At 42.9% G+C, this 26,270-nt stretch overlaps 1 protein-coding gene across 7 annotated transcripts in view; it reads right to left on the bottom strand.

Moving 5' to 3' along the window:
* Positions 1–26,270, bottom strand: part of FGGY (FGGY carbohydrate kinase domain containing) — a 413,817-nt gene that overhangs the window by 343,206 nt on the left and 44,341 nt on the right. For all 7 annotated transcript variants that reach the window (XM_067726327.1, XM_067726329.1, XM_067726330.1 and 4 more), the window contains one exon: positions 3,995–4,083. In XM_067726327.1, the coding sequence (XP_067582428.1) occupies positions 3,995–4,083 (89 nt within the window). The remainder of the gene's footprint in view (positions 1–3,994; positions 4,084–26,270) is intronic.

The raw sequence follows: 26,270 nt of genomic DNA, 5'->3' as shown, positions 1-26,270 counted from the left end.
CCACCTGTTTTAACTGATGGTTGGGAGGACTAATGGGGTTCACATTTGTTAAAAAGTTAGCACAGATATAGAGAATGCAGTCAATAAATGATGACTATGATGATTATATAAATTATTATTTAAAAAAATAGCAATAATTATTTTCATCAATATAATGAAAAGAATGGAGCTGAATTACAAATTAATCATAGGCCAAAGTGGTGATTTTCTCAGTGACCCAGAAAAACAAGAGTAGCTGCCATAGTTTAGAAGATAAGAACAATAAATAAAGCGAGGGGGGAGGGGAAAGCAGGAGAAGAGAGAAAAACAGATAAGAGGAGGAGGAGGAAGACTTCTTACACACCGTCACTGCCAAAAACAAGTCTGAAGGCTTAAGACAAGGTGAAATCTGATCACTTTTTCAGCCATGACTCCACTAGAATAATAAAAAGAAAAAAAGAAAGGGGAAAAAAACACCCTCTAGCCTTTTTGGCACCCATTTCCCCAAAGCCTCCCAAAACAATCACAATAAGAGCCAGATAAACACCAAATCTGAACCTCTCCTTGGCCCAGAGGATGCCAAGTTCATGTTCCACTGTCCAGAGTGTTTTTTGGCATTCGTACATTCAAACTCAGACCCTCATCTTCCTTATTCTAGAAGATGGAAAGACAATGGGGATTTTTCATTAAAAGAACTATGAATTGTTTAAATACTATGTGCTACACGTTTTATCCACAGTACCTCTAACCCTGACAGGACTGCCAGATGAGGACCTGAATTTGGGCAGGGGGTGGGCGAGGGGGAGGGTGGTAATTTACTCCAGCTGCTCACAGACAGTACATAGCAGAGACATTGAACCCAGGTCAGTCTGACTACAAGGATTTCCCTCTTTCCGCTAGGCCAGAAGTTTAATGCAAAGACTCCCTGCCAAAATCGATACAGTAAGGAAACTAAATAAAATAGCTAGGGCTTCCCTGGTGGTGCAGTGGTTAAGAATCCACCTGCTGATGCAGGGGACACAGGTTCAAGCCCTGGTCCGGAAAGACCCCACATGCTTCGGAGCAACTAATCCCGTGTGCCACAACTACTGAGCCTGCGCTCTAGAGCCCGCGAGCCACAACTACTGAGCCTGAGTGCCACAACTACTGAAGTCTGCATGCCTAGAGCCCGTGCTCTGCAACGAGAGAAGCCACCCAATGAGAAGCCCAAGCACCGCAACGAAGAGTAGCCCCCTCTCACCACAACAAGAGAAAAGCCCGCGTGCAGCAACAAAGACCCAACACAGCCAAAAATAAATAAATAAATTTATAGAAAAATAAAAGAGCTAATTCCTTCAAAAACTTTCTCAGCGCTGTGTTGGAAGTTCTTCTGTCACCTTACTCAGTCAGTCCATACAATAACCCCATGGAGTAAGTATTGTCATTACCCCAATTATATTTATAATTGAGAAAGCTCTGAGATTACTTGTTTCGCCTGATCATGCAAGTTGAAATAGAGAAGAAAGAATGAAGAGATTGAGGAAACAACAAAAAAGAAAGACAGATGTAAGAGAGAAGTGTGCCTGGGAGAGGGCAACAATCTTTACAAGAGGAACTTGGTGCCTGGTGCCCAAGGTCCACAGGCTCAGCTCTCCAGAAGAGCAAAGGTGGAAGGGAGGCCTCTGAAGGTGCTGGCGAGTATGGGCAAGGGGCGAGGAGGGGACTGCAAATACACGCTAAGGAAAGTAGAATGAGTCATGAGTGTCTCAGCCAATAAAAAATGGCAGGGATGACTGGACAGTCAATAAATCATTTCTGAGCACTAAACTTTCTGCTTCCTCAGGATTTCAGATTGTCACAGGTGGGCAATGGAAGCCCCCAAGCATGTTCTGATAGGCCAACGAGAAGCTGTCCACCTTTAAATTTACCAAATCCATCTGACCTTTCAAAATACGTCCAATCCTTCACAGGTATGGACCACCTTACATATTACTTTCATGTATACTCTGTTAGGCAATGTTGTCCCAACTTACCGGACCATATAACCACCTGGGGCACTTGTTAATCACACAAATTCCCAGGTATCCCATAGGGATTCTGATTCAGGAGGCTTGAAACTGGAAGCCCTGAGGATCTGGGCTTTGAATAAATGATTCGGCTGATTCCTATAATCAGGCTAGTTTGGTATCACAATCCCCATTTTATAGATAAGGAAAGTGAGATTCAAAGAAGGTAAGGCCACTCCCAAGGTCACCAACCTCTTGCATGGCAGAACTGAGGATAAGTCGTGTTGTAACTCCACAGTGGATAAGCAAAGCAATGCATTTAAATCTATCTGAGCCAGAGCTAGCTTCAAAAAGCTGGCTTCTTGGTGTCTTAATATGGCATTAGACACTTGGAAATGGGGGTGTGGACTATCTAGCACTATCAGAAAAACAGGGAGGACATCAGTGAACTGGATTGATTAACATCCAAGGAAAAAGAGAAGGAAAATCAAGGTCCTCCTCCATCTGTAGTTCTGCTTTTGAGTTCTCAAGGCTTGTGGGGGCCAATGGATTGTTACCAATACCTACACTATTAGCACTGTTTTGACTCCTAGGTCCATTTGGCTAAAATAATCAAAACATTTCCTTCACTACTGCACAAAGATAGGGGAAAAAACTAGAGAAAGGTCCTGCCAGAAATAACTCTAGACAACTAATATCATACGAAAAGAGGAATGTCCAGATGAGATCTTCACCCAAACAACCCCCTCCCCATTGATGATAACAATATAATGGTGACTAATTGCACCTTCTGGGTTAAAGTTCAGACCACTCCTCCAGAGCCCTCTCCCCAGAGAGGGATGAGTACCTGAGGTTTACTGAGGCCATTTTAATATGCACGTGAATCCCCTCCACCCTAGCATTTCATTAGTGGGAGGGGAGAATAATCAACAAGATGAATGATGTGCTTGTGAAATACATCTTCTACTATCTCCTTTCTGGAAGCCCCTGCTGCCAAATGAACTATCACACTCTCATCAACTCTCTACAAGGAAAATCCAAATCATACAAAATGAGATAGACAGAAAGAGCACAGGGAAAATGGTACTCCCATTCCCAGCTTCTCATGAGTTTAAATAAAAGGGAAAATAGGGAGGATTTAGCGCTCTCTAAAAGAGATGACTTTAAGATATACCTAAATATATACATACTCATGCAGGTTTTTCGGTCCTCTGGGAAATGATCCCCTTTCTCATATGCAATTCTAAATCATTTCCAAGATAAGAAGACCCCTCCCTGCCCTACTGCCCCCTCCCCTTGTGCATCCCCTGAAATCTGAGGTCAAGATGACAACAGGTTTGCATGCTTTGAGAGTACATGTCCAATCTGTCCATATATATGCACATCTGTGCACACATCCATTGTAGCAGCCACAATCACACTCCATGAGTATTTTTAAAACTGTCTCTGATGTGTAGCACATAACTTATTTATAATATTTGTAATTTCTTGAGAAATACTGTTGACTTCAACATACATACTTCTACACTCTGGGATGATTCAGGTACGTTGATATAAAAAGCAAAATAGCTTCATTAACACACCCATCTAGTTAAAGTTAAAATCACCTTCCTTGAAAAACATAACTCTTGCCTTAATTTTAGGGGCCAAAAAATGTTTCTTTTATTCATCACGTAAAAAGCGCCTTTGGAAAAATAGTCACATTTCACAATGGACTATTCACGTCTCCTTTAAATGTGTCCAATTTTAATGAATGGTCTTCACCTTGGATACCCACATTCCAGGCCTCATAGGAACAATGGTGTTTGGGCATGTGCAGTGGAAGTGGAAGATGGATTCAAGATGTTTCAAGTATGCAAAATCGCATGCAGATGTACAAACAGTACATCCAGTCAAAGCGAGTTAAGAAAGCTATATATATATATATATATATATATATATATATATGTGTGTGTGTGTGTGTGTGTGTATATATACAGACACCCAAGAATGGATGAACACAAATAAAATCCAACTCATAATTAACATACCGTGCTGTGACACCTGTTGCCTTCCACGATAAGAAGTCTGGGAGATCAAAGAAATGTCCCGCCTTATCCCAGCAAGTCTCTCTCAAGTTCTGCCAAATTAAATACATATTACAATCAATTATGGGCTATTTTTTCTCCCCCTCTCCTCTTTCAATAATGTTTCAAAATTTTCAAAACAAAAGCATAGCCAACAATGCCCAATAAAACATCTGTTCAGGGGCTGGGAATGGTGAGTGATATAAAAGCAGTACTATACAGGAAAGAAAAATTGGCAATTATTGATCCTTCCAAAAATGACTATAATTTCCCTTTTATTCCTCTTTGCCAACCTGGAGCAGGAGGAAGTACATTCTGCAAGGGTACGCAATCCATCTTCCCAGTGAAGGGCAAGAGGATACTCTTCAAGACACATAAAAAGATTTCAAAGCTGAACAGCTGTGAACTGGGGAGAAAAACCACACTACGAAATTACCCGATGAAATGCAATGTGTCCTGCCATGAAAAAGTCTCCCCAGGCTGACTGGTTCCAAATGCAACAGGAATGATAGTCCCTGTCCACAAAGAACTTCCAATCTAAGCCAGAGAGAATGGTACGGAATCAAGCTATTCTTATAACTTTTTAAAATATTTGTTCCTTCCAATTTCTTCCACACTGCCAATGTGGTCAGATATTTTTTTCCTGCCACTGGGCTTTTTCCTTCCTCTGCCACCTCTGTCCAGAACACTCCTTCCTCACCCACCACCCTGCTGCTCTGCCCACTTTGGTTAACCCAATCCATCCTTCCCTGGGGAGGTCTTTCAGGATCTCCTCAGGTGAGGTCTGGCTGTCATATAACCCATATCACCCTGCAAGTAGTTGTATAATGTCCTTCTCTTCTGCTAGGCTGTAAGCTCAATGAGGTCAAGGACCTTGTCAGTTTTATGCACCATAATATCCCACAACTGTCTTTTCTCCTCCCCGGCACAGGACTGGACCCTTAGCTGTGAGGTAGAAATCACATGACTCCAGTCCCCCTGACACACTTAACTGGACTAGGGGTGGACATGTGACCTAACTGGGCCAATCAGATTCCTTCTCCCAGGAATTTAGAATCAGGATCCAAATGGAGTCATTTAACTTCTGCCCTTGAATGGAATTGGAGGTGAGATAAACTTGGAAACTGTGAAGTGGCCATTTTTTTGCCAAGGACCTGGAGAAGTAGGACTTCAAAAAGAGAAGAGCAATACAGACAGAAGCAGCAGCAAGAAAGGTTTCCTACCACCCAGGCAACTCTCCACGTCCTGGTTTCAATTATTCCCTCCCCAAGAGGCTACAACAAAAAGGAACGTATCCTAAGTACATGGGTATCTTTGGGAACCTAAAGGCAACAAGACAGAAGATCCAAAAGAGACATATTCTAGTATATGCTAGCAGGTAACACATAGCAGACGTTCGATAAATATGCATTCAACAACTAGACAAACTGCTCAGTTTCACCTTCCAATCTCTCTCAGGTGAGAGGCGCTTCAGAGTTTACAAAGGGTTTCCACATGTGTTACCTCCTTAGAACACCACAAAAGTCCTGAGTGCTGTTCTATCTATTTTATAGACATACAACTATTCTTTATCTATATTTGGCCTCAAATTCTATGAGTTCTTCCTATTTTCTCTTCCCCTATCACCACTCTCTGAACACAGACATCCACGCACAGCAGAGAAACTGAGTATTAACCCAGGAACAGGGTCCCATTAAAACAATAATAACATCAAAAGGGCTCAGATGTAAAAGGCAGTGTCAAGCCCATTTTCTGTTGTTGTTGTTGGTTGTTTATTTTAAATTCCTAAGCATTTGGGGGAGCGCTTACATCTAGAAAGGGCTAAACTTTCCTTTGAACACCCATACGTCTTAATGTTAAACAAAGCAACACTTAAAGTTGACTAAGTATGCCAAACGTAGCTCTGAACTAGCAGTATCTTTATATGCTAATAGATCAGTCAGAACATGGTAGCCTTTGAAACTATGAGTCAAGCTACTAGTATGTCTTCTGGGTAGTCCCCCAAATCTCTTTCCATGTGCTCTGTGGTTTCGGTGATCAGTTCTCAGGGAGAAAAGGCATCCTCCTTCTAAAGACTTCAGAAATCCAAGGCCAATCAGAAATAAACCACGAAACCACTGCAGCAACGATCAGTGCTACCAGCCAAAGCCAAGCAGTCTTCCTGAACTCAGAAAATAACTGCTTCTGTTAGATCTTGTATACAGTCATTACAGACCTTGCAAAATGAGAGCTTTCAGCCTGTAGCCACGCAGACAGCCTCTGTGGACAACGGAACCCAGGCAGAATGTCTCAGAGACAGCATCAGGCCTCTGGCCAGAAAGAGACACATCGGGGGCAGGAGGGACAAAGCAGCCTGGCGGCGCCATCTTTTCTTGAGACAACGCCGGCTTCACTGGACAAAGCCAGAGACCCTGGCTCAAACTCTCCACAGAAGGAGTGACCAGAAATGGCATCATATAAGGAGTGCAAGGCACCCTTAAAAACGCACATGGTCCTGGGGGAGAAGACAGCAGTAGTATTCCCTGCCTTCTCCACAAGCAAAGTCTGCAGCTTAGCCAGCAAAGGAGACGGGGAAAGCGTTTGCCTGGATGAGAGGGATGTCTCCAGAAGCCTGATCCCTTACTTGGAGATGCTGACACCACCTATGAGGTTCCCATGGTGTACTTAGGTTGGGCTACATGATTCACAAATGCTTAGTCATCAAATGCCAGATTGGCCAAGGGCCTATTAGCCCCCGTGGATGGATTCTTAATCCAGTTCTATGAGAAAATCTCTCCATCCCTGCCTCTCCCCAACCAGCGGAGTCCCAGCCAAGGGCCTCAATCTTACTGAATTAATTCCATCCTTGGAACCACTGGGCCTGCATCAGGCACAGCGACTGTCCTCTTAGATTCTTCCACAGCTTACAACAGTGCCCCCACGTTCCTCATCTCATTGGATTCTCAGGATGGTTCAGAGGTTGTAGGTGATACACAACAGTCTGCACGTGAAGGATGCAGAAACTGAGGTTCAGATGACAAGGCCTTAACCCAAAGCCACATGGGGCTTCCCACTCTAAAGTGAGCGTTCCTTCCTTCCCAGGCCACAGTCACCACCCTGAGGCTCCCAGATCTAGCAGAGCTGTGGGTTTTGGCCTTTTGGAAGCATCATGATGGAAGCTATTACCATTCTTTACAGAAGAAAAGCCCTCCAAAACACATTTTTTCTAATGTTTTTTGTTTGTTTGTTTGTTTTTGCGGTACGTGAGCCTCTCACTGTCGCGGCCTCTCCCGTTGAGGAGCACAGGCTCCGGACGCGCAGGCTCAGCGGCCATGGCTCACGGGCCCAGCTGCTCCGCGGCATGTGGGATCTTCCCGGACCGGGGCACGAACCCATGTCCCCTGCATCGGCAGGCGGACTCTCAACCACTGCGCCACCAGGGAAGCCCTCTAATGTTTTATTAAACTTCAGAGATTTCACTTTCAATCCTGGGCAACTCACTTAACTTCTACATCCCTCATAACAACTTCCATGCACAAATGGTACACGGGCTAGAGCAAACACAGAGCAGGTCCCCAACACAAGCCAACTTTAGGCGCATCTCATAATGTGGGTACTGAATCCAGTTCAAACTAGGAGCTCTCTGTGCTGAAGGAGTTAAGCCTCTCCTCCAGTTACCAAGCAACTAACAAAAAGTAGTCCTTTCAAGGAAAAAAAAAAAAAAAAGAAATCAGCAGTGATTGGGGTGTATGACTTGGCAATAAAGGCTTCTGCATTCCAATAACAATCCTTTGAGCTAAGCAATCCCTCAGGCTTGAAAGCCACCAAAGAGAACAAATCTCTTTTTTAATCATCTATTACTTCATAAAACCACACTCAAAGCACACACAGCTGCGGGTCTTGGCAGAGGGCGGAGGTGGAGTAGTGTATCTGAGGTTCAAGGCCAGGCAGCAGCCACCCCACCAGCCTGGGGCAGAGAGTTGGAGCTTTCTCCCTTTCCTTCTCACTGCCATGTCCAGGGAGGCAGTGAGGTCTCTGCTGGCTTCTAGATGCCAAGGGAACTTGAGGGTAAAATGAAGCAGACGCTGTAATGTATGTTGGGAGATGCGAGGGTCTAGGAGCAGCATGGGAAAGTAGGGATGACCAATTAAAAAAGGATCAACTAAGTATTTTGTCACGACTTGCAGTGGGATTCTATCTGGGCTCCCTGCTGTGTGCAGTGAATGAAAGGGAAGAACAGAGCTCCCTAATTCCCTCCCAGTAAATGGTCCTGCCAGAACATCCCAAATACTCACGATGTTGTTTTCCAGCACAACGTCCCCTAAAAAAGCAAAACCTTATCCTCACTCTATATTCACAACTGAGAATTAGGGCACAGGCTGATGGCCCAGAAAGGAGAGATGTTTCAGGAAGAAACTTAATCCTCAACTTCATTCTTTAAAAAAAAAAAAAGATGATGCTGAAAACATGGACTGGGTCATAATCCGCAAACAGAAACTTCCCAGAATGAATGAAATAACTGTGTTTCATACTCCCATCCACAGAGAAAAAGACCAAACACTGCAGATATTTTAAGTCAGACAGATACGCTGAGAGGTTTGTGCTACCAGTGACATCTTTCTAAAAACTTAAAACTTACCATGACGTTTCTTTGTTTAAAATGGTTCGACAGTTCCTTGCGGCCTAGAATCACATTTTATCTCCTTGGCATGGCTCTCAGGACACGTAACTTAGCTCCAACTTGGCCACTATTTGTTATGACTCCTTCTTGGCTCACTGCCCATTATCCCTGTCTTCATCACTCCCCACCCTGATCTCACCTCATTTCTTTCTCTTCCCCAAACGCACTGTACTCTTTCATATCTCCCTGACTCTGTTGAGGCTGATGCTGCTACTTGGATTGACTTTCCCATCTTCTCTCATGATCAAACATCTACCTTCGATTTTCAAATGCAGCTCAAATATCACCTTTTCAGTGAATCCCTCCATCCCTTGCTGTGTCCTTATTATATATTCACGTGCCTAAGTCCATCTCAAAATTTCAAACTCCTGGAGGGCAAAAAGCCGCTAACTTTTTTAAATGCAAAAAGTTTCAGGAGGTATAAAGAAACTTAAAGTCAAACTCTTTTAAAGTAAAATTACAGGGCTTCCCTGGTGGCGCAGTGGTTGAGAGTCCACCTGCCAATGCAGGGGACACGGGTTCGTGTCCCGGTCCGGGAAGATCCCATATGCCGCGGAGAGGCTGGGCCCGTGAGCCATGGCCACTGAGCCTGCGCGTCTGGAGCCTGTGCTCCGCAATGGGAGAGGCCACAGCAGTGAGAGGCCCGCGTACCGCAAATAAATAAATACATAAAAATAAAGTAAAATTACAATGAAGCTGGAGAAAGATGTGTGCAAAGGAAATGGTAATTAATAAGATGATGTATGATGATAATATAATGAGCCTGATACCAAGGTTTGGTAAGTCAGCCTCATAACTTTCTCATAATATTTTTCGTGTGGCCCTATATCTGCCTCTAATGAGTAACCACAAACAGGGTTCAGAGAAGGGAAAGGGCTTTGGGGCCTGGGTGGCCAAAAAAGACTTCATGGAGGATAGATTTGAGCTGAAGCCTAAAGGTCAAGTAGAATAAATATTTATGCTACTGCTGAGAATGACACCCAAAAAACAAAACTCTAAAATGACAAGGTAGATCACCCCCTTTAGAGAAGGTTTTGTTTAACTGTACTGTACCTTCACAGAATTTATTTATAAAATGAAAGAATTCTATTGTATAATTTAAATTATTTAATTTTCAAGAACTGGATACATATATGCATCTTCCCCCCACACCTCCCCTAGAGCTCTACTGTTCTACAGAAAGGTAAATTTATAATCCACACTAGAGCAGATTTTCCAACCATAAAAATGTTATCATTTGCATGAAAACGGATCGTATTCTGCAAAGCTGACTTTGCCCAGGAATGTGATACACCACATGCATTAGGAAAACAAGGCTTTGGTATGTGGGCCCTAAGAACTTTGGAGTCAGGCAGACCTGAGTTTGATTACTGTCTTCACCACTTCCCAGCTGTGTAGCTTTAGGCAAATTAATTTCTCTAAGCCCCAGTTTCCTCAAATGCCACATTACTAGCATCTACCTCAAAGGACGTTGGGAGGGTTAAATGAAATAATGTGGAGTGCCTGATAAGTCAACGGATTTCACTCTAATTACTACTGCAGAGCTTCACGTGTTTCAAAGTGCTTTGACATGCATGATCTCATCCGACCTGTATAATTCTTTAAGGCAAAGAATAGGGGAAAGGTAAGAAATTATAAACCTCACCTTTCAGGTTAAGAAAGTAAAACCCAGAAAGGGATCACAACTGTCCCAAGGTTACACAACACGTAAGTGGAAAGACAGACTAAAATGTAGACCTCTAACGCCCAGCCCAGTGCTAGTTCAGGGGTCTGCCTCCCTAAAGCACAATAAAATGCAGAAGGAGGAAAGAAGGATGCCATGGTAACCTAGATAACACAGTTCCTCGTGGGTGGTACTGTCTGTGGAAGGGAGGGTTCTAAGAGAAGAGAGGGCTTTGGACTGGGTAAGGTCTTGCAACAGACGTGAAATAAAGTGGGAGACTTGGACAAACAGAGAAGTGAGGAGGTCTTCCTCACCACCTCACTCTCTTGGATCCCTTCATGCCCTTCTCATCATTGCTATTCTATCTCCTTCCTGAGCTCCTTTTCCTTAGTTTCCCTTTAAATGCAGAGAGATGTTCTTGATTCATCCAAATGCTCTTCTCACTTTTCACATGCTTCCTGGACAATTTTAATTATTCCCAAGGTTCCAACCAACTACTAGTTGAGTAACATGCACGATCTCAAACTCTAAACTCTCCTGAGACACGTCTCCTGGATGCGCCACTGCACCTCTAACTCGACACGTTCATAACAGAATCTGTTATTTTCCCCAAATGTTTTCCTCCTCCTTGGTTTTCTATGTCAGGGGATCCAGTTACCCTAGGATTCATCTTCTCCTTCTCTCTCATTGCTTACATCCAATCATCCTTCTAATTTAAACTCCCAATTAATCCATGAAGAGGTTCCCACCTCTTCACCCCCCCTGTATTAGTCAGGGTTCTCCAAAGAAATAGAACCAATAGGAGACTACATATATATATCTTATGTAATATATATATATACCTTATATATAAAATATATATCTTATAATATGTATATCTTATATATCCTATATATATATATCTCCTTCATATATATGACATCTATGTACATTTGTATATTTCTTCATATATGTATATTTATTATCAGGATTGGCTCACACGATTATAGAAGCTGAGAAGTCCCAAGGTCTGCAGTTGGCAAGCTGGAGACCCAGGGGTTCCAATCTGAGCCCAAAGGCCTGAGAACCAGGAGAACTGATGGTGTAATTTCTAGTCCAAAGGTCAACAGGCTCAAGACCCAAGAAGAGCCAAGGTTTCAGTCAAAGACAGGAAAAGACCAATTTCCAGCTCAAGGCACTCAGGTAGGAGGAGTTCCCTCTTTTTCAGCCTTTTTATGCTATTCAGGTCTTCAATTGATTAGATGGGGCTCACCCACATTAGGGAGGAGAATCTGCTTTACTCAGCTGACCAATTCAAATATTAATCTCATCCAGATACACCCTCACAGACACACTTAGAATAATGTTTGAACAAGTGTCACCCTGTGGCCCAGTCAAGTTGACACATAAAATTACCCATCACACCACATCTTCACTATCCTATTTTCAGTCCATCACATTCTATCACCTGGATTATTGCCATCCTGTCTATGGTATACCACAAAAGTGGCCAGAACTCTCCCCAACCCTGTATTCATGCCCTTTGCAGTATGACTCTGTAGCTCCTCGCATTAAGAGGTGAATCTAGAGAAATGCAAATCAAAACTACAATGAGGTGCCACCTCACACCAGTCAGAATGGCCATCATCAAAGACTGTACAAATAACAAAGGCTGGAGAGGGTGTGGAGAAAAGGGAACCCTCCTACACTGTTGGTAAGAATGCAAGTTGGTGCACCCACTATGGAAAACAGTATGGAGGTTCCTCAGAAAACTAAAAATAGAATTACCATATGATCCAGCAATCCCACTCCTGGGCATATATCCAGAAAAAACTATAATTCAAAAAGATACATGCACCCCTATGTTCATAACAGCTCTATTCACAACAGCCAAGACATGGCAAGCAACCTAAATATTCATCGACAGATGAATGGATAAAGAAGATGTGGTACACATATACAATGGAATACTACTCAGCCTTAAAAAAAAGAATAAATAATGCCATTTGCAGTAACATGGATGCAACTAGAGATTATCATACTAAGTAAAGTAAGTCGGAAAGAGAAAGACTAATAACATATAATATCACTTATATGTGGAAACTAAAATACAACACAAATGAACCTATCTATAAAACAGAAACAGACTCACAGACATAGAGAACAGACTTGTGGTTGCCAAAGGGGGAGGGGGCTGAAGGAGGGCTGGAGTGGGAGTTTGGGGTTGGCGGATGCAAACTATTATATACAGAATGGATAAACAACAAGGTCCTACTGTATAGCACGAGAACTATATTCAATATCCTATGATAAACCATAATGGAAAAGAATATTAAAAAAGAATGGTGTATATATATATATATATATATATATATATATATGTATAACCGAATCACTTTGCTGTACAGCAGAATTTAACACAACATTGTAAATCAACTATACTTCAATTAAAAAAAAAAGAGGTGAATCTGTTTCTCCACCACTTGAATTGGGGCTGGGCTTAGGACCTGGCTTGACCAATGCAATGAAGCAGAAACACCACTGTGCTACTTCTGAACTGAGCTCTTGAAGACCTTGCTCTCGTCTTCTTGGAATGTAGAGCTGCCACGTGAGGCAGCTCAGGCTGACCTGCTGGAGGATGAGAGGACACGTGGAGCAAAAACCAACCGTCCCGGCCAAGGCTCCACACATTCAAGAGAGCCGAATAGAGCTAAGATCAGGAAACCCAGCAGCCCTCCGGAGACTCCTGAACACATTCAGCAGAGACAAGAAAATCCACTTAGCTTAGCTCATCCCTAATCAGTAACCTGCGTAATTACAAGGTAAATAAATGGTTGCTTTTTTACTCCATCAAGTGTTGAGGTGGCCTGTCACTACCCTAACTGATACAGCCTCTTTCAAATTTTAACCCCCTCAATTCCCTCCCTCTACACAGCCAGTTAGAATGTAATGGCCTATGTAAAATGAATATTTGACTATATAAATCATTCATTCATTCCTTCATTATTTATTTGGTATCCTCTACATGTCAGGTACTGTGCTCAGTGCAAGGGAAATGAGAGCAAACAATAGACACAGCCCCACCCACAGGGAGCTTTCAATGTAGTACCCTTTGCACCCTTCAAAGTTTTCTACTACCTTTGGAGTTAAAGATTAAATTTATTAACGTGGCATGTACAAACCATGTCTTACTTGCCAGCTTCGTCTCTGATAGATCTGAGATACTGCACTAAAATCACATACATCGTCCTTTTTCTCACCATTACATCTTTATTCATAGTGTTCCTTATCTGGATACCCTCCCTCCCTCACTTGGCCAACATGGGCTCATCATTTAGGACTCAAGTGTTACGCACTCCATGCCATCTTCTCTGATTCCCCTAAGCTGGGTAGGGTGTTCTGTGCTATGCCCCCATAATACTCAGTGAATATCCCCATCATAGCCCTTCCCATCATCTGTTCACATGTTTATCTCTCTCCCTAAACTGAAATCTCTAAGAGTCAGGGACTGTGTTTTTGTTCAGTCTCGCTGTTCCTAGGACCTCGCACTGTATCTGATCTATAGACAAGGAATAACATTAGGTGAATGAACAAATAAATGAATGAGCAGAGATGTGCAAGCTGAACAGGAGTTTATGTAAATGGAAATAAGAAATGAATGGATAAGTGAATGAGGTTGTGAATAAGGACTGTCCCAGTTTCTCTTTTCTCATTCAAGTTAATGGCTTTTCACCATCTGTCTTAGGGGCAGAGACATATCCTAGCCAAGCCAGACTGCCAGGAAGATAAATTTCTCTTCTTAGGGTGAGCAGGTCCCTTGGAGAAGTTTCATTTTAATTGGAAAATGGATTCATTCACTTCCTGGCTGGAACTCCTGCGTCAGTGCAGCACCAGGCTGAATGGCTTCCAAGCGTACTGGAGAGGGGGCTGAGGTGGGAAAAGCGCTCCATCAAATGTCGAGTGCTCTGGGACATCTGAGGACAACCTGGTGTCCAGTCCAGGCTGGCTCCCAGTGGTGGCCCTCTTCTTTCTTTCCCCAATTTCCTTCAACCCAAACTTTGCTTACCCCCAACACATAAAGAATGGGTGTACTTTACGGTTCCATTTGGCATTTCTCGGGGGCTCATCTGGATATGTATATATGTGTATATATATCTCCTTCTTTATTTATACCACTGTCATTTCCTGCAGGGCACAGACAAGGTCCACGACTGAGAAATCCCTTCACTACTCAACTAGTAGAAGAGCAGAACTTCATAAACCCTTCCGTATGATGGATGTGTAACAGTCCAATGTCACAGAAAACATCCCTTTCTAAGGAACACTTCTGCATCTTTTGTGAAGGGTCCTTGTATAGGGCACTGAACACTGTAAGGTTTTTGTGTCTGGCTCCAGGCTTCCATTTAGCCTCACCGCTCAACACCTTTGCGTTTCAGCACCCCTCCTCTCCCCTGTCCGATTCCTCAAACTGACTGATGCAATGGTAGTTCTAGTAACACAACGTGCTACTCTACATGGAGGTGCCTTTGCACACTCCACTGCCTCTTCTCCAGAGCCAGACCGCAAGGGTGCATATCCTGGCTCTAATACGTCACAGCTGTGTGACCTTCAGAAAGCAACTGAACTACTCTTCACTTCTACTTCTCTGTCCTATGAGAATTACAGAGGACAACAGTACCATCTTCACCACAGAGCTGTTGAGAGAACAACGAGCAAGTGTATGTGAAGTGTGCAGAACACCAGCTGGCTCAGAGTGAGCACGTCTTAAATGATTGTTCTTATTAGTTAGAATGTCAGTCCCGCCACGTTTCCAACTTCAGGAAGGAGCTGGGGCTTTGGAGACTGACACACTTCAGTTCAGACCTTGGTTCTCCTAAGGGAACCCTCCTATACTGTTGGTGGGAATGTAAACTGGTACAGCCACTATGGAAAACAGTATGGAGGTTCCTTAAAAAAACTAAAAATACAGTTACCATGTGATCCAACGATCCCACGCCTGGTCATACATCCGAATGAAACTATAATTCACGTCATACATTTTATCCATTTAAAATGTACAATTAAATGGTTTTTAGTATATTCTCCAAGTTGTGCAACCATCACCATGATTTTAGTACATACTCATCACCTTAGAAGAAAGATGTTCCTCATTTCCCCTGACCCCACAGTCCTTAATCTACTCATCTTTCTATCTCTATGGATCTGCCTATTCTGGACATTTCACGTAAATGGAAAAAGTGGTATTTTCATGACCAGCTTCTTTCACTTAGCATAATGTTTCCAAGGTGTGTTTGTGATGATTTTACTGCTTTTATCATGAGCATTATACCTGCTTGGAGAGAAAAAACAAACAAACAAAAAACAAAAAGATACATGCACCCCTATGTTCCCAGCAGCACTATTCACAATAGCCAAGACATGGAAACAACCTAAATGTCCATCAAAAGATGAATGGATAAAGAAGATGTGGTATAGAAGATGTGGTACACATATACAATAGAATATTACTCAGCCATAAAAAAATGAAATGATGCCATTTGCAGCAACATGGATGGACCTAGAGATTATCATACTAAGTGAAGTAAGTCAAAGAATGACAAATACCATATGATATCACTTATATGTGGATCTAAAATATGACACAAATGAGCTTATCTACAAAACAAACAGACTCACAGACACAGAAAACAGACTTGTGGTTGCCAAAAGAGAGGGGTTGGAGAGGGATAGACTGGGAGTTTGGGATTAGCAGAGGTAAACTATCATATAGAGAATGGATAAACAAGATCCTACTGTATAGCACCGGGAACTATATTCAATATCCTGTGATAAACCATAATGGAAAATAATACGAAAAAGAATGTATATATGTGTATGTGTATATGTGTGTGTGTGTGTGTGTGTGTGTGTGTGTGTGTGTGTATGTATGTATAACTGAATCACTATGCAGTACAGCAGAAATTAACCCAAAATTGTAAAGCAAATAAGTTTTAAAAAATAATAAAATTTAAAAAAAAAAATAACACCTTGGTTCTCCTACTTGGTAATTACATTACTCCTGGCCAGTAGTCACCTAATATCTCTGGGTTTCCCTTTGTTCACTGACAGCAGTGTTTAACTCATTATATTGATAGTATGATTCAATTCAGTGAGGTTATGCATGTTACAACGCTCATCCTGGCACATCCCCAGTAAATGTTAGTTTCCCCCACAATCCTTACTCTTCTCAAATTATATGGGGCCTATCCATCTTCCCTATTAGACTCTTAGGTCCTTTTAAGGAAGGACCATAATTAACTCACCTGTAGCCCTACAGTTAACATGAAATAACTATTTCTTAAATGCAATACTTATTGACCATGCAATAATTTGTCTATCAGTCCTGGTTTGTGGCCAGGTGTGTGCTACATGTGAAGGTAACCATAGATGAAAGGCAGGAATATACTGGTCCTAATCCTCAGGTTGCTTACTGGTGAGGTATAGCAAAGAGTCTGCATAGGAAACACCCAGCCATGATACAGAAGCAGCACAGAATAATTCAAGTTTGAAAATGTCTGATTTATAAACTAAGGATGCTGCATGGTCATGAAAGAAAGGCACTGTTGTGGGCAGGCAGCAGAAGAAACGTATTACTTGGGAGGTAGTGTCTGACTTCGCTGTGGAGGGAAGGCAAAGACTAAGGAAGATGGGATGGAGGGCAGTCCAGCTGGGGCAACGGGCCTGAACAAAAGTGCAGGAAGAAGCAGCACCTGCATCCCTGGCCATGGAAAAGGAGCCCTGAGAATGTCAGCCTGAGAGATGTGCACTGAAGTGGAGTAGGAAGCAAATCTGAATTCATTAGACAGGCCACAAGAGAATGGGGGGACCTTGAGGTCTGAGCAGGGGGTGATTTGTTACTCCACTTTTAGGAAGGTTAGGACAGAAAAAAACATGGTGGGAAATCTGGAGGGGAGAAGAGGTGGAAGGCAGGAGGACCAGTTTCCATACATATTTCTGACACGGAAGAAAGAGACAGAACAGAGGAAGAGGAAGAAAGAAAGGAAAAGGGAGGCAAAAGAGAAGATGAGCGAGAAAGAAAATGAAACAAAGATTAAGTGGAAGAGAGAAGTGGCGAAGGAATGAGAAGAAAAAGACAAAAGCAAAAGATGAAGAGAGAGAGAAAGGGAAGATGGGGTGAAGAGAAAGAATAGTTTAAACATGAGAAGGGAATAAAGTGAGAATGACAGAAAAAGAAAGAAATGAAAAAGACGTGTGGAAAACAAGAGCAGGACCATGACAACGTCCCGACAATGAGACATAACATGGAGAAGGAAGGGCAGAAGGCAGAGCCCCTCTCGCGGTCTGCAGCCAGCCTCTCCTCTGGGTGAATGAAGTCATGGCTGATGTCACCACCTCTGAGTCACACGCCCACCAAAGAGAAGGAGGAGTCCCCGCCCGGGGTTCCGTCCCACCCTCCTGGACAAGAGGGGTTCATTCTCTGCCTTGCGCTCCGGGGCATTGTCTAGTCTGGTCCTGAGAGGACTGAAATGAGGAGGGCTTCTCCTTGAGCCCAGGGAGGACACTGCCGCCACAGAAGCACGCCAAGCCTGTCATCACTGGGTTCTCAGATCCAGGCCCTGAGGTGCGATGGTCAGAACAGGGGCGACAGAAGCTTCTGGCTTTTCTATGCCTGGGGCTAGGGCTCCATCCCATGATGTCCAAAAAGGAAATTCCCATAATGAATGGTACTGAATACGCAAAAGGGCCTCCAAAGGTGCCTTTAGACCGAGCTAGAACTGCTTTCTCACATTCTAGGCTCGCACCACGCTCTCTCTGCAGCCCCACGGAGGCCTCCTTTCCTCGGACTGCCAGACCTCTTCCCACGCCAGTCCATCCACCCCACTGAGTGCTTACCTCCATTAGCCCCCAACCTACATGTCACCTCCTCCTGGCTCCTCTCCCCCAACCCGGGCATATTTCCATAAGGAACTGAATTTCCATCCTACCTACAGAGCACTGTGCCTTTATTTCTGTCCCTCTTCTAGAATATGAGCTGCTTGAGGACAGGGACTCTGGTTTACTGCTATACGCCCAGCATTTAACCAAGTACTTGAAATAAAATAAATTTTCAATAAATATTTGCTGAATGAATGAATGTCCTCGGTCAACTCTGGCAGGAACCGATGGGTATCATGCTAGTATTTTTAGACCTCTTCTGAGGTCTAAAGACCTCTCCTCTTACAGCCATCATCCTGAGAATGCTGGTTACTGAAGACAGTGCCCCATAAGCTACTAATAACAGTGCAAGTGAAACTGCTCTGTAAACAGTCACTTGGGGCATCAGAGGATGGATTTACTCTCCCCCTGATTCCTCCACTCTCCACAACCCTGGGCCTGTGAGCTGCTGTGGAAAGGGCACAGGCTTGAGTTAGATTTGAGTTAGATGCCCTGCTCTAGCACTCACTCCTAGCCTGTTTCAAGCTCAAACACAAATACTACTACCTACTCCCCAAGTTGTCCATCAAGATTAAGCACGGTTAAAAAAAAAAAAAAAGGGCCTACCCTCAGACCATGTGGATTTTCCCCTTCACTCTTAGCTCTCTTAACTGCATCTAGAGTTAAGTATATGAAAAATAGACCTCACTAACCTTTTTCCCAGAAATCAACTTCTGTCCTAATCATCACCTGAAAATACATCCCTACCACCAGCACCCTACAACTTACCAAATAACTTCTCATACAAAATATTGTTGTCAATACCATTTCATGAACAGGAAACTAAGGCGCCTAAGTGAAATGAATTGCCCAAGATCATGCAGACAGTTAAGTGAACAACCTGGTGTGAAACCTCGGCCACTTGAACTCCAAACCCAATACTCCTTCACTGCTGCCTGGCTGCTGCTTCCCAGCACATGGGCGGTGCTTGATAAATACTTGCACAGTGACTCACTCCCTTTCTCAGGTCCACGGTCTGGTCTCTGACCCCCGGTCAAAGCCAGACCACACGGCCTCATGCCAAGACAACTGCAGTAGGTTTCACCCTGGTCCTGATTCTCTCCTCTATCTTAGGCTCACAGAATGCCAGCACCGAAAGAGAACTTCAGGAGTTACGGCTGTTCCCAAATGCCAGTCCCTGAACTGGGGCTCATCCATGACTGGTCATTTTCACTAATCAGTGGTGAATAATACAAATAATACTAGAGAAGATGAAACCCTTATTATTAATAATATTATGAATAATTAATTGGTAAAAAGATCTTACGTCCTGGTAGCTTGCTTTGCTTTCCTTGGGCAAGCTCTAATACTCTGCACATGCAGCATTACTGGAAGGAAACATTTATCTGTGCCACAGTTCAGACCCTTAAGCGAAGCCCGAATGAGAGACAGAGGCCAGAGGGGGCAGAGCCACTTACCCAGGCAGCTTCTAATTCCCTCCGAACACTCCCTAGTCTTGCATTTTTGAGCCAGAAGACACTGACTCTTGAGATGACACAGCCTGGAAGCCAGACTAAAGCAGCTTTTTGAGAGGGTGTGGGTAGGGGTACTGATGAGGCTGTAGAGCTGAGATCAGACTTCCTTTTACTACTGAGGTCACTCCCAAGTTTCACCTAATCTACAGCCTCTCCATACAGGAAGGATTCAGAGAGATGTAGGCTTTGATGGGGATCCCTGAGTCCCTTTGTCATTCAACCAGCAGAGTGGACACAGCTTCATGCACAGAGACTGGCCTCCAGTGAGGTCTTAGCTGCAGAAGTACTGCCAGGACCCTGGGGTTCAGAAGAGCTAAGGAACTAGTTAGATCATTTATTCATTTTTTCCAACTGCAGATGTTTCAGGAGGAGGTAAATGCAAAGAGGAGGAAGAGGCCAGCTCTTTGGGAGGTAACTCTAACGTGCTGGAGCAGCGGTCCCCAACCTTTCTGGCACCAGGGACCAGTTTTGTGGAAGACAATTTTTCCACGGACCGAGGGCGGGGAGGAGGATGGTTCAGGCGGCAATGCAAGCGATGGGGAGCAGCAGATGAAACTTCACTTGCCCGCCCGCCGCTCACCACCTGCCGTGCAGTCCAGTTCCTAACAGGCCGCAGACAGGTACCAGTATACGGCCTGGGGGTTGGAGACCCCTGTGCTGGAACACAGACGAAATAGAAATGGGTTGGAGTTTGTGTAGTGGAGGGAATCTTAGACCGCACCCGGTCTCAAGCGTGATTCTTTAACTGTGAGTCTAACTTAGGTAACTTTTTTATTCTAGAGTTCATATTTATCTTCAAAATTTAAGCCAAACAAATGTGGTATCTGGGATCTGAAATTTAAACTAAGAGAACCAGGTATCTCATCTGTAGGACAGACCGGGGCACCTTGCCCCTGATAAAGACTGGAGTTGACCAGCTAACTTTTGACTCCTTAAATTCATTTCCTAGAGTTAGAAAACCCAGGTTTTTGCATCCCAACACTGCCAGAAGTAACAGCCAGTAGGTAGTAATCCATCTAACTCCCTCCATCCTCATCTTCTTTATCTGTGAAGTAAGTGCTAACATCTACCTCACAGGATTTTCAAAAGAATTAAGCAAGACAGCAGAGTTAAAAGGTAGATAGATAGATAGTTAATAAATTCAGTAGATAGTTAATAAATTCTAGTGCTGGTGTTGATGATGTTTGTAGACAGCAATCAAACAGAGTCAATATCTTAAATAGAATTTAGTAAGTATCTCGGAAAGATATTATTTCAAACTGCTTTCACAAGGGTAACAATATCTCAACTTACTCCAAAAACTTAAGGTGGATTGATTGGATGGATAGAAGGACATATAGATGGATATATATGTGATAAACCAAGTACAGTAAAATGTTAATGGCAGAATCTAGGTGATGGTTCTAAGTGTTCACTATAAAATTCTTTCAACTTTTCTGTATGTTTGACAATTCTGATAATAAAATGTGGGGAAAAAATGGCTTTCACAGCCTCTTACATTTGGTCCTAGACTTGGGAGCCCCTTGAGATTAAAGGATACTCTTGGCTTCCGCCTTGTCTCCCCATCACCAGGTACAACGCCTTCCTCATAGCAGTTACTAGATGAATGTTTGTTTCACTGATTAAATGAATATATCCCTACAATAGCAGCACAGTTATTCTCATTTTGAAGACAATAGAACCAAAAAAAAAAAAAGAATAAAACCAACCCATATGTTCAGAGAAATGAGATTTACTTACCCCTCCAGAAGAATGCTGTGACTTGCATCTTGTCAGACTTCTGGCCTCCCTCCTCCCTTTCCCCAGTTAACATCCACCTATCCTGGGCCCCCAGATTTCCAAGCTAACAGTCCACCTTAGTGCAGCTGATCATGCTAATGAGTTCTTGTATCACAACACACATTAACTGCACTGTATATTTTAGTGTCTTTTCTAAAGACAGTATTTTCCTCCAATAGATGTGACCTCCATTTTAACCACTGTGAGGAAAGAATTTTCTTCATTTTTTGTTTTACATCGAATCATACCATGTGAGCATAAGGCCAGCCAAACTTAGCAATCTTTCTCTCTCTTCTCTGGTTATACTGTAAATTCCTAGATGTAGCTGACACCCCTACACAGTGGTCGGACAAGGCTGGCAGCAAGGAAGCTGGGCACGTGGACTATGCTATTACAGCCGTAAGTCTGGAAAGGACCAGGAAACAAGAATTCATTTAGCAAATATTTATTGAATATTTTTTCAATGACAAGCACTGTGTTTGGGTCGGGGAAGACAATAGTCAGGTATGGAGAGAAAGGTTTGGTCCCTCCTCTTACGGAGCCAAGAATCCACCAATCCAGATGAGGAAGGAACATGGTGCAGCAGAAAAAAAACAAACGAGAAAAACAAGACAGGATTTAGATCCAAAAGGACCTTCATAAAGACCCAAGCCTGATACCTGTGGACAAGTCACTGCATCTCTTTGAGGCTTACTATATTTATCTATAAAATGTAACAAATAGTAACATTTAACTTGCAAGGCCATGTCTCCAATCAAATAAAGAAAACATATGTCCAAGTCACAGAAGTTATAAAGTAAAATACAAAATAAAGTATCATAACAATAGCTGACATTTATTAAATGTTATTAGGTATCAGGCCAAGTCCTTCTTTTTTTTTAAAATTTTGGCCTGCTTTTTTAAATTACTCTGTTGGACTATAAAAGTAAAAGAATACAGCATATATTTGGCATAAATCAAATATGCAAATGCAGGGATAAGGAAAGGATTCACTGTCCAGGTAAATGAAGGCAGGCCATCAGCCTCAACACTCCATATATTTTAGTTACGAGCCCAGTTTATGGGAAGACCACCCTGGAGAGAAAATCCACAACAGATGCCCTAACATCAGCTGACAGTACCGTCCGCAGTGCTCAAAGGCTGGGAGGAATCTGGTCCAAACGTAAAACGGCCCTAGTATAAACATTCTAAAGAGAGCTTGTCTGATTCAGTTGATGTGTCTTGGATTTTCTTGGGGGCGAAGGGAGCAACATAAAGGGGTTAGTCCCCTCAGAGCACAAAGACACAGAAGAGAGGCCCAGAGGAGTTACTGCATCAATCTCACAAAATAAGCAGTGACTCAAGGTAACAGACTGCAGCCAAGGGATGGCTCTGGGGTAGAAAGGAGTAGTAATACTCCAAACTTCCTTTTCCACAACAGGGAAGAGAAAATGAAAGTACACTCAACTTGCAGTGGACCTTTACTTTGGAATGGAACTATCTGGACAGACAAAACCCAGCAATCAAAAATGGCATGATAAATGATTTGATAAGTTCATGCATCCATCCATTAAAATATGTACTGAGTTATCAGTGTGAGATGCTAAGCAATGCCCTAGACACCAGGGACATGGAGATAAGTGAGGTGCAATATAGTTTAATGAATTCCAGGGTAGAGGTAAGGGGAGGATGCCATAGCGGACAGAGGGCAGGACCCCAATCAACATAGAGAAAGTCAAGGAAGGCTTCCTGGAGTTTGAAGAATTAGTATAAGTTTCCCCAAGTGAAAAGAAATGATTTTAAGTTTGCCAGGCAGAAGGAAGACCTCAGCAAAGACCCAGAGGTGTAGGAGAACATGAGTATGGTATCCTTAGATCCACTGACCAAGAAATTCCCCAACTGGAAAGTCTTTCCATTTCTCTAAGCATTTTGTTATAGGAAAAGTAATGATGGATTCCTTGAACAAATTCCCGCAGTCTGGGTCTCAAATCCAAGTGCCTAGACGGGTAGTTGCTGGAAAAGGAAATGGTGAGGCAGGCTGGGTGGGGACCACTGTGAAATGAAGGACACTCGCCCCTTCTCGAGGGGCAGCTCCTGCACAACTCTGGCCAGTTCCTTCCACATGGGAATGTGAACCCAGGACTGCTAAATCCTTTTGTTATTTTTTCTAGAGAAGCAGAAAAATCTGGATTTTTATGTGAAATTTCTTAGTTTTTAAATGTTGGACACTAATTCAAAAAAGAATTTTTTTTTCAAGCACAGGGTGGGTCCACCAAAACCCATCTGGGGACCAGATTCAGCTTGTGGGCTGCCAGCCTGTAACCCTACACATGAGCTGAAATGAGCAACAGGGCAGTGAGGGCCAACGGATATAGCCCAGGGGCTGGAGGAGGGCTGGACTTGGTGAGGATCCTGGTTCTACCACTTACTGCATAGCTTTGGGGAAGCAAGCTACTTAAGCCCTCTGGGTCTTGTTTTCCTCATCTGTAAAATGGGATAATAATACTGTGTCACTGAGGGGCTTAGAGGAAATACTGCATGTAAAGTCCCTCATACAGTGCAGATGGTTTAGGAAAATAATCCCAAGAAGAAAAAAAAAATCCCATGCTAAATAACGAAGTGTTGTCAACCAGAAAGGTTAGCTAGGACTATAAGATTACTTTTTAATGGAAAAGTACAAAGAAGTAATAAAAGCATGATCTTTGTGCTGTAACATTAGCAAACTATACCAACCACGGATAGTGTCTCATTATTGTTTTTTGTAATATACAGCCATTTTTTTTCTATACTGTAAGTCTCTTAAGACAAATGCATTTATAAGACTGCACAGCCTCATAACTTTTTTCCCTTTCACATTATAGTGTAAACTTTGTTGTTCCTATACAAATATTTATTATCTACCCAGTACATATGCCAGAAGGATCTTTTTGAAGTCATAAAACAGATCATGTCACACGCATGTTTAAAATCCATCAACCATTTCTCACTGTCTTAGAATAAAATCGAAATTCCTGTCCACGGCCTCAAGGCTGTGCAGGATCTGGCCCCTGGTCACTTCTCTTACCCACCTCCTGCCACTCCCTGCCTTGCTCATACCTGGCCAGCCCTGCTGACCTCCTATGCTGATCTCTCAGGTGCCTTCCTCCTCTCATTGAATCTGCTGCTCCTTCTTCCTGAAAGTCTCATCATTCTTGTCAACCAAAACCTCCCAAGAGAACACACTAGCTATGCCAAATCTGTTCATCTGCCATTCTCCTTCATAGCATTTTCCAGAAAACAAAATCACTTTGCCTATGTATTTGTCTCCGTGTCTCTTTTCTGCTGCTCTATGCTAGAATCTAAGTTCCCAGAAGGCTACCCAGGGCCCTCATCTGTCTTGCTCACCTTGCAACCTCAGTGCCCATCATACAGGAGACACTCAGCCAAGACTTTTTAAATGAAAAAAACGAACCTACCACCCATTGTTCCCAGCCTCAGATTCTCCTGAAGTCATTACTTCCAAGTTTTTTCCCTGAACTAGATTATTCAAACCCTGCAAGACAAACACTTGAAGAGGTAGTAGAGTGAAATGGCTCTGAAATGAGTCTATGGGTCTGAAATGCCAAGGTTCAAACCCCAGCCTTGCCATTTATTAGCTGAATAACCTTAGGCAAATTGCTTAACATCTCTGAGTCTGTTTTGTCATCTGTAAAATATGAGACTTGACTTCATAGGGTGGTTGTGAGGATTAGATGAGTTTAACATGGATGAAATGCTTAGACAAGTACTACGTATATAATAAGCACTGTATACATTTTAGCTACTGTTTTCATCTAATTCCTTATTCTGTTGTTATTGCTTAGTCCAAAAAGGCTGTAATTTTGGGGACTTCCCTGGTGGTCCAGTGGCTAAGGCTCCGCACTCCCAATTCAGGGGGCCCGGGTTTGATCCCTGGTCAGGGAACTAGATTTCACATGCCACAACTAAGACTTCCATGCCGCAACTAAATATCCCATGTGCCAAAACTAAAAGATCCTGCATGCCGCAACGAAGACCCGACTCAGCCAAATAAATAAATACATATACATATACGTGTGTGTGTGTGTTTTTAATTTTTAAAAGGCTGTAATTTTGTGAAGACAGAGACCACCTCTGGGTTCCCACAGTGAAGTGCACAGGTCTCCACAGGAGGGGGATGGGGGATGGAGCTGTTTGTATGGTTCTTGATGTACGTATGCTTGCATGATACGAGACGAGGAGTAAGACATTTAATATTTTTGAGCCTCAGTTTCCTCATTTATAAAAAGAGATAATATCTACTCCACAAGACTAGTGTAAAGATTAAATAATCATTGTGGAATAAAATAATTCTGGGGCTGGAGGCACTGGTGAATTTTAGGGGAAACAAGTAGAAGGTATTCAGTAAGTCAATCAGCTTTGCAATTCAAAGCTGGCTGCTTTCTGGTATAGGTATTACACATAGGATGTGGATGATTCAAATAAATGAATGACTCTGAAAATATGCTTTATACTCTTCTACTATTTTCTATGATTGTCTCTGACAACTCTGTGGTCATTTTTAGGTGGTTTCCATAGCTATTATTCAAACAGGAAAAGCATACCACTCATTACACTCAGCTACTTAAAATAAGATATTCTAGTGTTTAAAATTCTCTCGATTGGTGCTAGAATGTTATTGACATGCCCATCAGTATAGACAAACATTTTTATGCACAGTGGAAGTGAGAATTA

This window comes from Pseudorca crassidens, chromosome 2 (assembly GCF_039906515.1).
Source record: "Pseudorca crassidens isolate mPseCra1 chromosome 2, mPseCra1.hap1, whole genome shotgun sequence".
NCBI lineage: Eukaryota > Metazoa > Chordata > Mammalia > Artiodactyla > Delphinidae > Pseudorca > Pseudorca crassidens.
This window is presented reverse-complemented; position numbering and strand designations above follow the sequence as displayed.